Below are 12,087 nucleotides of genomic sequence, written 5' to 3' on the forward strand. Positions count from 1 at the left end.
TTTGCTAAGCGGGAAAGTCAAAATTCGAAAGAGAATGCCAAAAAAAAAGCAGCCACTTGATTTCAATTCCCAATTGAAGCTCTCTATCTGAACCCAAAATCCCCAAATTGAAGCTTTTTTGCTGGGCAGCCATGGAGATGGAGGATACAATGTCAAGAATAATAGCCGACTTAGAAGAAAACCACTGTAATCAAAACCCTCCATTACCTTTCTCCCGCTCTACTCTCCAAGATCTCCAATCTCTGTTAGACAACGATGAACCAGACCTCCTCAACCAATTCTTCCTCAATCTCTCTTCCAAATCCATCTCTCCTTCTTCTCTTCTTCCTCCGCTCACTGTTACAATGGATTCTGGCCCTATCAATCTCTCTCTTTTGTCTTCCAACGCTTATCTTTCTATCCTTCTATCACCTGATTCCCCTGTTTTCACTCTCTTTACCCCCATGGCTTTTCTCTCTCTTCTTCGCTCCCTTCGTCGTTCTCTCAAGCCTTGTCCAGCGGTACCACGAGGGGAAGGCTCTTCATCTTCTTCTGCTCGCGGAGGGGTTCAGAATAAGAAGAGAAAGGGCCGAGCATCAAAGAATAATAAGAGGAAGAATGTGGGTGATGATAGTGATGAAAATGGTGAGAATGGAAGTGGAGATGTGGAAAGAGATTTTTTTGATGCGAGGTTGTTTTTTCGTGTTCTTGAGAAATTGGGGTTAGCTTTGGATTTGATTCATCTAAATAGATTTCCCGATAGTTTAAAGTCACTGGTTCATACTATAGTTGAAATTCCGCTTATGGGTACTGAAATGGGTGGTAATGTGGTCAATTTTAATAAATTGGTGGACTTATGTTCTACGATTTTGCGGCAAGTGTTGAAATCTGAGCATGGAGAGGAAGGGGAAACGGCGGCGGAGGTGTTGAAGTCTTTAACGCCTTTGATTTTGACAGTTAAATCGCAGGCAAGGAGCTTCGCACTGGGTTTTGTTAAGAATCATATGATGAATATGGCTAAAAAGAATGAGAGTGTCAAAGGAGCTGTTGTGAATTTGCCACGCTATCTGGTAGTGAAAGCACCTGAGAAGGCGGAGCCGAGAGGGTTAGCTGTGGAGGCGATAATGGAAATTGTTAAAGCTATGGAGTCAGATGGTCAAGTTGTATTTGTGGCGTATGTAGTAAAAATGACACAAGGGAAAGCCAGTCTAAGACTTTTGGGGGTAGATTTGTTATTGAATTTAATGATGCTGCTGAAAGCTCCATTTGATTCTGAATTGCAGAACTCATGGGGGCTTGATTGCTTAGAGGCCTTAATTCAGCGTTGCTCGGACTCAAATGCTGGAACCAGAGCTCGTGCATTGTCAAATTTATCTCAGTTGGTGGGGTTCTTTTCCAGTGATCGAAATACTTGTAAGGTTTTAAAGCAAGTACTAGGCTTGGAAGCGGTGGGGGGAGAAAGAGTGGAAGGTCGGATAAATGATCTTTTGAGGAAAAGATGTATGGATGAGAAGGCAAACGTTAGGAGGGCTGCTCTTGGTTTAGTAAACAAATTAACTGCCCTTATGAATGGTGATTTTGATGGAATTCTGTTAAAGACTATGGGCATGGCTTGTTCTGATCCTCTTGTGAGCATACGTAAGGCTGCAATTTTGGCTCTTTCAGAGGTTTGTGCACTGTTCTTATACAATTCATTTAGTCTTTTTAATTCATAGTTGTTAAAGGCGCACCTAAAGCTAGGCCGAGCACCTTAGCACCCCCAACAATGACATGTAAGGCGTGCCTTTGTACGCCTCTCTGGGGTTATAAGAGGCGTGCCATGGCTTGGCTCTCTGTCACATGTTTTTTTAGGGGTTTTGTAGGGTTTAATATACATCATTGGATTAGACACATCTAGTGCAAAATAAACAACAAAGGAAGACTATGACACATATATACAACGGAAAATTGACTTTGTAGAGGGTGTGATGAGGATAAAGAGGATAAGCCCCTTTGAAGAAGAATTTGATGATGTTGGAGACAAGGAGAGGGTTGATTGATGGATTTTGGAGACTTTTGATGAGAAGTAGCTATTAGTCAACTTAGGATTTACTATTCAGTTGAATAGAATATGAGGTTTATTGCATGTTAGAATTTATGATTAAGAATAGTGTCATGATTTAGTATTTGTTGTATTTTGGTTTTAGAATTTATCATTTCTTATATTTAAATAATATCATTTATGGTTTTATATATTTTTATTCTTTTACTATGGCTTGTGTCGCTCAGGCGCGCGCCTGCTCCTTGTGCCTTTAATAACTATGCTTTAATTGTTACTTTTAGTGGCATTAGATATATATGATACTAAAGGCACGTGCCCGAGCAACACGGGGCATGGAAAAAAAATCATAAATTGATAATACTAGTCACAAATAATCACAAATAGTCAAATACCAACAATAAAACCATAAAATGCATGAGTTAAGTTTTAGTTTACTAAGGCATAATCATAAACTCATAACTCCGATTTAAAAGTTAAAAATAAAGAAAACACTAATAGTCTTGACTCTAGAAAACAACTAAACTTTAACTTCCTAGTCTTCCTTCCTAATCTTCATCGGGACCATAATCATCATCATCATCACTTCCATCATCATATGCTTCTTGAATAAGGTTATCAATCTCATCATCATTGTGACCTTCCTCATCAATGTACTCATCATCTACAAAGTCGGGTTCATCATCTATACGAAGCATTTTTACCCTTATCTTTTGCCCTAGCCTTAGACCTAACACTTGAACTAGATACTTTGCAACATTTTTTCCTACTCAACCCTAAAATACCCTAAATTACCCTAATGTAGCCGAGGCGCATGCCTGGCTGACAGCGCCCGCCTCTGTCAGCCAGAGGCGCGCCTTTAATAACTATGCTCTATTTCTTTTGATAAGTATGCTGTGACATGTTATACTTGTAATGTCTATCATGTGTGCTTGTGCCTGTGCAAAAATTCATGAATTTCCCTTTCTTGTATTGGATTTTATATCGAGTTACAGGCATTGAGAACGTTTTCAGATGAAACTGTGACAATTGAATGGCTACATTCTGTTCCACGGTTAATAACAGATAATGAAACAAGCATTCAAGAAGAATGTGAAAGCTTGTTCTTAGAATTAGTTCTGGATTGCATTTCCCGTGCAGGATCTGATGGTCTATTATATAGTAAAGTGAATGAAACATGTGAGGATAGGGCCAAGGAATCAGTTCCTGTGGTAGTATTGGTTCTTTTGAAAGAGATCTGCAATGGAGAGGTGATGCCTTGGGTGAGGAAAATATGCACGAATCTAGGTAAGAAGAAAAGGTTGAAGCCCAAATTAGCCAGTGCTTTGCAGAATATCATAAGGAATTCCGAGTCTTCGTGGTTGAGACAATCCAACCTAATAGAAAAGTGGACAGCCCCAGCTGGTGCCTGGTTTCTTCTATCTGAGGTGTCTACTTACGTTCCAAAAGCAGTTGATTGGGAGTTTCTCCATCATCATTGGAAGCTTCTTGATAAGTTTGGAGGAGCATGTCGGCTTGACAATACACCCGGCAAAGAGAATATTCATGAAGATGAATACGGCTCAGAATTTACTTCAGTTGCATGGGCTGGGGATCGTGTTTTCCTCCTGCAAACGATCTCTAATGTTTCGGTGGAGCTACCGCCTGAATCAGCTGCAGATCTAGCTCATAATTTGCTCAAACGAATTGAAGAGTTTGACATGCACTTCACAGAGGTATTTATGGGTTGCATTACTGCTTTTAATTAATAATGCTTCTTCCTGTTGCCTTCTTTGACTATAAATTCACCGTCATTAGTATAATGCAATGGCTAAAAGTAATTGCTATAGTCTTGACTGCATTGGTAGGTTAAATTGGTCTTTAGAAGGCCAGTATTCTACTAAGTATAATACAGGCCAAATTTGTCTAATGAATTTTGGAATTCAAAATGTGCCTACATCAAATGTTTTTCATACATCAGATACATGCATTTTCACTCTTGGACTGTTCTCAAAAGAATCTCTAGTTTAATGCTTGATAAGTTTTATTTCGTATACCATTGGTAATTGTATATTGTTAAGGGCGGCCCGGTCGCATTACGCGTCCCCGCTGAGCGAGGGTCCGGGGAGGGGTCCCACCACAAGGGTGTATTGGGGGCAAGCCTTCCCTTGCCAATTTAATTGGCAAGAGGCCGCTCCTAAGACTCGAACCCGTGACCTCTGGTCACACGACAACAACGTTTTACCGTTGCGCCAAGGCTCGCCCTCGGTAATTGTATATTGTTAATTTGAAGAAATACAGTAAATGCCACATTGTATGTTGCTGACTATTTTAAATGCCAGGAAGAATATTGTGAAGTTTGAGTTCAGTCTGATCAATTAAATTTGGCATTGGCTGAAAGTATGGTGCTAAATGGTTCCAAGTAGGGTGACAATTCGGGCTATCGTGTCATAATCATGTTACCTTATCTATATGTCCATATGATTATATGATATCAATGCAAGAAAAATGGTAATCATGTCAATTGTGTCATGTCAGTCGTATTATTTTAGTAAATCGTGTTATTGTGTCAGAAATTGCTACCCATTTTCCCAAGTTAGAAAAGTTACCAGTGCTAGTTGTGCATATGCAGTCTTGTTGTCCCAACTGGTATTTATATTCATTTTGTGGACTTGGCATATATGATGGCAGGTTAATGCCCATATTAAGACACTCCGAACATTGTGCAAAAGGAAGGCCTCGAATCCTGAGGAGGCTGATGGACTTGTCGTGAAATGGGTACACCAAGTTCTTTCAAAAGCTTCTAAAATTTTAGATAAATACTTATCAGGGCATCTAGAAACAAATAATAAAAATAGCTTCTTCACACCCCCTAGAAGTGCGAACACCAGGGGCAGGAGAAGTGCTGCTATGTCACTCTCAGCAGCTGTGATTGCAGTTTATACTGTTGGATCTTTGGTTATTGTTTGTCCTTCTGCTGATGTCAGCACCATTGTTCCTGTACTTCACACCATTATCACTTCTGGAAATTCTGATCCAAAGTTGAGAAAATTGCCAGGTTCTACAGTTTCTTTAAAGCAGGTAGCTCCCTCTTTGTATATTCAAGCATGGTTGACAATGGGGAAAATCTGCTTGGCGGATGGGAATCTTGCGAAGAGTTATATTCCTTTGTTCGTGCAGGTTTGTTTGCCTTCAACGAATATCTCATTAAAATTCATTAGAAACTTCTGAAACACAAGTGTACATACTATTTTTCTTGGTCATTTTCATCGTTACGCTCTAACTGCAATTCTCAACTACAGTAGTTGCTAAGCTAGTAAGCTTCTTGTAATTCCATCTTTATGGTTTTTGAAATAATTTGAAATTTTGAATTGTACCAAATGCTTAAAATTTTTTGGCCTTGTACATTCCTAGCCCCCCAAACTTGTCTAGAAAAGTATAATGATGACCCCTCCATAGCTTTGAAACCGATGTTTTAAAAAAAAAGAACTTTGAAAGCTATAGATTAGTCCCTTGAAGTTGCTTAAAGTGACATGATTAACTCTCTAAATCCTAGGTGGTAGAGCAAGGGGATATTTGGATATGTTGAAGCACGTATCACTATAAGCAAGTTCAAGAGACAATAGGTCATTTTAAGCAAGTTCAGGAGCCCGATATGTCATTTTAAGCAAGTTCAGGAGCCCGATATGTCATTTTAAGCAAGTTTAAGGAGTTCGGTCATTCTCATAGTTCAGGGGGCAATCTGCTTTTATGGCCAACTTGGCCGGGCTATACATGTATGAGCCGAACCTTTTGTCTTATTTGAATGATTCTGGATTAGACTAGAGCTGCTAGGCATTATTTAATTTTTCTTCCACTTGAAGCAAATTACTCCTTAACTCCATCCGCTTCCTCCTGCTAAATTTCTTTGTCTCATTGGTTAATTTGAATTGTCTTCAACTTCCTTCAAATACTCATAGTCTCTGAACATATGCACCTGAAATTGCAGGAGCTTGACAAGAGTGATTCTGCAGCCCTTCGCAACAATCTCATTGTTACTATGACTGATTTTTGTGTTCGCTATACTGCTCTAGTTGATTGGTTAGTCCCATGGAAGAATAACTATGAAATAATTTTGGATAATCTCTTTAGGCATTACTCATCAGAATGTCTCTCTGATATCAACTAATCTTTGTTTTCAACAGTTATATATCAAAGATCACTAAGTGCCTCCGGGATCCCTGTGAACTTGTGAGAAGGCAGACATTTATATTACTCTCAAGATTGTTGCAGGTATCACTGTCACTAGTTTTTGTCTTGCATATGGTTCATAAGTAGACATGTCCATTGGCTTGTTGACCCTAGGTCTGTCAATTTTTTTACACGACAACAAGATCTACAGACAACTAGCTTGATACAACCGGTTTGATATGATTATAATTTTTTATTGCATTTGTATCATATAGAACCATGTGGAATATATAGATCATATAAACGATTATATGACACGACAACCCATTTTGACACCCCTAACTGGCCTGTCCAAGCCCACCCTTCATGGGCTGGTCCTGGATTGCATATTTGACATTTTCCTTGGGCCACCCTAGGCCCATACAAGCCTGAATATAAAGTGAGCTGGGCGTGAGATTTGTCTCATAACCGAAGATCGGACTGACCTGCCCTTATATTGTATATATTTTATATTTTTAGTATAGATATATTTAAGATTATGTTTATTTAGTTGAATTCATTAATTAAATTTTAGTTTGTTACATTTTTGTTGTTAATAAGCATACAAGTTTAATTTAATTTACCTTTTTAATATAAATATATTAGTTGGGTAGGCTTGGCTAGGTTCTGTAACTAGTTTCCGTAGGTGGGTTCATCTCAGTCCGAGCTTGATGTAAATATATTGTGAGCTGAGCTGAGCTTGAACAAAATAGTTTAGAGTCAAGCCCGGTTAGCTCCAGACTGAGCCTAACAACATGTCTATAATCATAAGGAATGGTTATCAGGCAAGGAAACTTGTTTCCGCTTTTTAAGTTTATTCTCACTGCGCAGAGGGATTATGTGAAGTGGAGAGGAGTGCTGTTCCTTCGCTTCCTTTTATCTCTTGTTGACGAGTCAGAGAAGATAAGACAGCTTGCTGATTTTCTTTTTGGAAACATACTCAAAGGTCAATAAGTTTAGTGTTCATCAGATTTATATGATCATAGAAGATATTCAGATGTTAATGTGCAGAATTTATTGCAGTCAAAGCACCGCTTCTGGCATATAACAGTTTTGTTGAAGCCATTTATGTTCTCAATGACTGCAATGCTCATAATGGACTCACTGGATCCAAGACTTCACAAACAGAGAACCGGAAGTTTTCCATCAGGTAGGTGTGTTTACCTATGTTGCACGGATACTCTTTTGTAACGTTTATGTGTTTCGTGTCTGTGCGTATCCGTTTCAATTTCTGTTTCCGTTTGAAGGCTATGTTATGATTCAAAGGCTTTGTTTTAGAAATACGTTTCTTGGTGTCTGTTTGCGTTCATAATCCAGTGGTTTATTATTTTCAGGGGAAATGATGAAAATTCTCGGTCAAAACGGATGCACATTTATGTTTCTTTGCTGAAACAAATGGCTCCTGAACATCTCTTGGCAACATTTGCGAAGTTGTGTGCTGAGGTTCTTGCTGCTGCATCAGATGGCATGCTCAACATAGATGATGTTACAGGACAATCTGTTTTGCAGGTACTGATCCTATGCCTACCTGTGAACCATTCTAATCTTCTAGGCTCATCAGGAAAATATTAAACTGCAATACTTTGGATGATTTTGTTTCTAGGAAAAGCGCATATCAAGCCCCTGACCAGTTCAAATTTTACTGATTAAGCCCCTTATCTTTTAAATGGGTACATGATTAGTTCAATTTTTACTGATTAAGCCACTGATGTTTTAAATGGGTACATTAAGCCTTGATCAATTATTCTTTCACATTAAGCCTCTCTTGGACGACCCAATTATGTGCGTGAAACTGCCACCATGTTGCTGTTCCCCTAAAAAAAACAGTTCAACTAAACCAGTTTCATTGTTTTACTTTTGTGGTCATAGTTATTAAAGGCGCATGGCGCACTAAGGCGCAAGGGGTCCTGGAGCCTTGGCGCATGGCGCACGGCGATGGCGCGCGCCATAGCGAGACAAGGCGCACTTACAAAAATAAAAATTATAAAACTATAAAACTAACATAAAAATGCAATGAATACTAAATCATGAAAATATCTTAAGCATAAATAAATTTAAAATGCAAAATAAACCCCATATCAGCAAACTTTAAAGTTGAATACTAATTTCTAAGTTCTACTCCTAATCAAAACTCTCTAAATCCATCACTCCTCATCATCACTATCACACTCCTCATCTAAAGCATCATCATCAAACTGATCCTCTTCATCCTCATCAACAAACTCAGTTTCTTCTTCCTCCTCATCTCGAACACCATATCAGCAAACTTTAAAGTTGAATACTAATTTCTAAGTTCTACTCCTAATCAAAACTCTCCAAATCCATCACTCCTCATCATCACTATCACACTCCTCATCTAAAGAATCATCATCAAACTGATCCTCTTCATCCTTATCAACAAACTCAGTTTCTTCTTCCTCCTCATCTCGAACAACTACATGGGCTTTTCCTCGATCCTTGGAAGATGATACTTTAGCCTTTTTTCCTACTCTTCTAGTGTTATATGCACTCTCTTCAACTCCAGCAGCCTTACCAACTAAACCCCATGTTAGAGTATCATTTTCAAACACGAGTTCATCTTCAACTCTTCAAATGACTCTGTCTCTTGGTCTTCTAATTAGTTTAAAACGTATAATCTCTCTCCTCTTTAATACTTTTTGTTAATAGAACATGTGCTCCATCCCAGATATATAAAAAAACTGCCCATAACTGCCTCTAACTGCCAAGGCGCACCTTAGTGCGCCTTTGGCAATTGCATTTGGCGCACAATGGCGCACCAGGCGCGCGCCATGGCGATTGCGCCTCGCCATGGGGCTGCCATGGCGCTAAGGCCTGCGCCTGGTGCGCCATGCGCCATAGGCGCGCCTTTAATAACTATGTTTGTGGTTAGGGTAAAGTTAGTTTGGGAGTTGGGAGTTGAAGTGGAAAGGTTATTTTAGGGGTTGACATGACATGTGGTCAGAAAAATGTGATGTGTTGTGTGTTAAAAAATTGGCAGTTCCACTCCCGCTAAACCGACTTTGAATCATACATTATTGGACCGTCCAGAGGGGCTTAATATGTTTAAGAATAATTAATCAAAGGGCTTAATGTATTTATTTAAAAGATCAGATGCTTAACGTTTAGGAGCCGCCTCTTGCCAAAAAAATTGGCAGGGGAAGGCTTGCCCCAGTACACCCTTGTGGTGAGACCCCTCCCCGAACCCTTACTTAACGGGGACGCATAGTGCACCGGGCCGCTGAAAAATCAGATGCTTAACGTGTTTAAAAATAATTGATCATAGACTTCAATATATTCATTTAAAAGGTCAAGGGCTTAAATTGAAGTGATCATGGGCTTAAATATACATACGTTTCTCTTCATTTCTACGTATTTGAGTCTACCTTGTCATTTTTCCTCAATTCTCTAGTGAAGGTGCATTAATATAATAAAAAAAAGGGCGGCCCGGTCGCACTACGTGTCCCCGCTGAGCGAGGGTCCGGGGAGGGGTCCCACCACAAGGGTGTACTGGGAGCAAGCCTTCCCCTACCAATTTATTTGGCAAGAGGTGCATTAATATAATAATAGGGTAAAATACATTCATGTAACACTACTAACATTATGCCCTAAACTTCATTTCACGATATAAAAGTCCTTGAATTTTACATTATACTAACATTAAAGTCGAAATCAAAGAAAATCTGTTTAAAAAGATAATGAAACGAGGACCTCAACAAATTTGACTACATCATTGACTCTCTTTTTTATTATTTTTTATTTATTTATCCAAGTCATCATAAATTATGGTCAAATAACTATTTTAAGTAGGTATTTTAAGTTATCATATATTGAATTTTTAACGGATTTTCTTTGATTTGGACTTTATTGTTAGTATTTTGTTTAGTTCAAGGACTTTTTATTTATGAAGTTTAGGAGCTATAATATTAGTAGCATTATCCAAGTATTTTACACTATAATAATATATGTTGTCTGCCATCCATTGTCTCATATGTTATCTATAAAATCTCCCCTCTAAACTGGGGAAGTAGGATGCTTTTCAAATTCTTGCCTGCAAAGAAATCCGAATACCATATGGCCGTGGATCCCATACTGATGCCGGAGACATAGAGGAAGAAACCGGAGAGGGCGGAGCTTCTGCAGCAGCTGCCAAAGGAAGGGCAGTAACTCAAGCAATTAGAAAAGGTCTGATACAGAACACCATCCCCATCTTCATTGAGCTGAAACGACTATTAGAGAGCAAAAACAGCCCCCTCGTTGGTTCGCTTATGGAATGTCTTCGGATTCTTCTCAAAGACTACAAGAACGAAATCGATGAACTACTGGTTGCAGATAAGCAACTTCAGAAAGAGCTAATCTATGATATCCAAAAGTATGAATCAAACAAGGTGAAATTTACAGCTGCTGAAGCTGTTGCAAATATGCCAAATCCCAGCAGCTTTTTGTCTCCGAAAACTACAAACAGGAGGAATGCACCGCCGAATGATGATGATGCAAGAGTTGCTTCAGCAATTGCCGATGCAGCAGCTGCAGCCAGAGCCAAGTCTGTGCTGAAAGAAGTGAACCAGGGACCGTTAACTCCACCACTTAGTGCCATTGGTGTTCCTAAACTCAAATCAAACCATGGTACAATTGCTCGAAATGATCGACCTATCGATGTACTTGAATCTGTACGGAGGAGACAGGATTTCGATTCTGATGGTGAAAACTGAGGCCTTTTGAGCTGCTGCAGCCAAAGCCAGGTCTGTGCTGAAAGAAGTGAATAAGGGAACATTAACTCCACCACTTAGTGGCATTGGTGTTCTCAAACTCAAATCAAACCCGGGCTCGAAATGATCGATCGATGCGTTGAATCGTTATATACTGCCATTTACATATAGCAACACATTGTATGCAGCAGGAGTAGAACTGATTGAACCTGAGAATGAAATTCCATTGTACACAAAGTATACGTCTGTTAATATGTAACAATAACAATGACTTCCTGTTAGTGAATAATGGTATTATATCTGTTGAAAGTTTTGATCTTTTATGTCTTCTGACAATTTTTTTCACGATAACACGATTTACGAAAATAACTCGACTGACACTATTATTATTATTTTTGGTGCTTTTATATCATATATAATTTCGTGGAATATATATAATTAACATAATATGGTTATGAGATATCGCTCTAATTGCTCTCAGAGGTCTTCTTAAGCTCTTTTATTTCTAAGAAAAAGGTGGATGCTTTTTATGGTTTCTATACTTCTTGATATAAAAACTTTTAACTTTCCCGTAATTTTAAAATCTAAATCAATAAAAATCGATTAAAAGTTTATCTAGAAATTTGACTATATTATTGGTTTTTTTTATTAATGTTATTATAAATTAAGGTCAAATACCTAGTTTACCCTTGTACAATTCATTCTTTACATTTTCTTTTATTTATTTATTTACTCTATATTTTTTTTAATAAGGTAACAATTGAACAACACCAAACATTTATCCTGTCAGCTGGGAAGGGTTTGAGTAGGGAGGCGAGTACTCTACATCCTCCTGTTGATGCTCCTATTGGTAAGACTATAGGAGTGAGTAAGTTAAACATGAAGAATCCCAAAGGGAAACCTAAAAAGAACCTTCATGGTTTGAATTCTTTGGATAAAAGGGGTCCTTCTGGGACCGCCTCTAGGCTCTCCGGAGCCCCAAACAAATACCTGATCTAGGGTTTGGGCCTGCGTCTGTAGTCCTCCCCCTCTGATGGACTTCTTCGTTTGGAATGTTAGAGGTGCGGCGAGCAAGGCTACCCGCATTCATGTCAATGATCTCATTAAACAGTTTAACCCTTCCTGCTTTGTCCTTCTTGAGACCAAGGTTAGTGGAGCCAAAGCAGATGAGGTGGT

The 12,087-nt window shown here is 38.8% G+C and overlaps 1 protein-coding gene across 1 annotated transcript; it reads left to right on the top strand.

Moving 5' to 3' along the window:
- Positions 1 to 11,246, top strand: LOC136219969 (uncharacterized). The gene is made up of 9 exons (XM_066007594.1): positions 1 to 1,646; positions 3,013 to 3,732; positions 4,688 to 5,176; positions 5,985 to 6,076; positions 6,181 to 6,268; positions 7,037 to 7,151; positions 7,229 to 7,355; positions 7,540 to 7,714; positions 10,234 to 11,246. The coding sequence occupies exons 1-9, from the start codon at positions 132 to 134 to the stop codon at positions 10,912 to 10,914; spliced, it is 4,002 nt and encodes a 1,333-aa protein (XP_065863666.1). The 5' UTR covers positions 1 to 131; the 3' UTR covers positions 10,915 to 11,246.
- The last annotated feature ends 841 nt before the right edge of the window (positions 11,247 to 12,087 follow it).

This window comes from Euphorbia lathyris, chromosome 2 (genome assembly GCF_963576675.1).
Source record: "Euphorbia lathyris chromosome 2, ddEupLath1.1, whole genome shotgun sequence".
NCBI classification, from domain to species: Eukaryota; Viridiplantae; Streptophyta; class Magnoliopsida; order Malpighiales; family Euphorbiaceae; genus Euphorbia; species Euphorbia lathyris.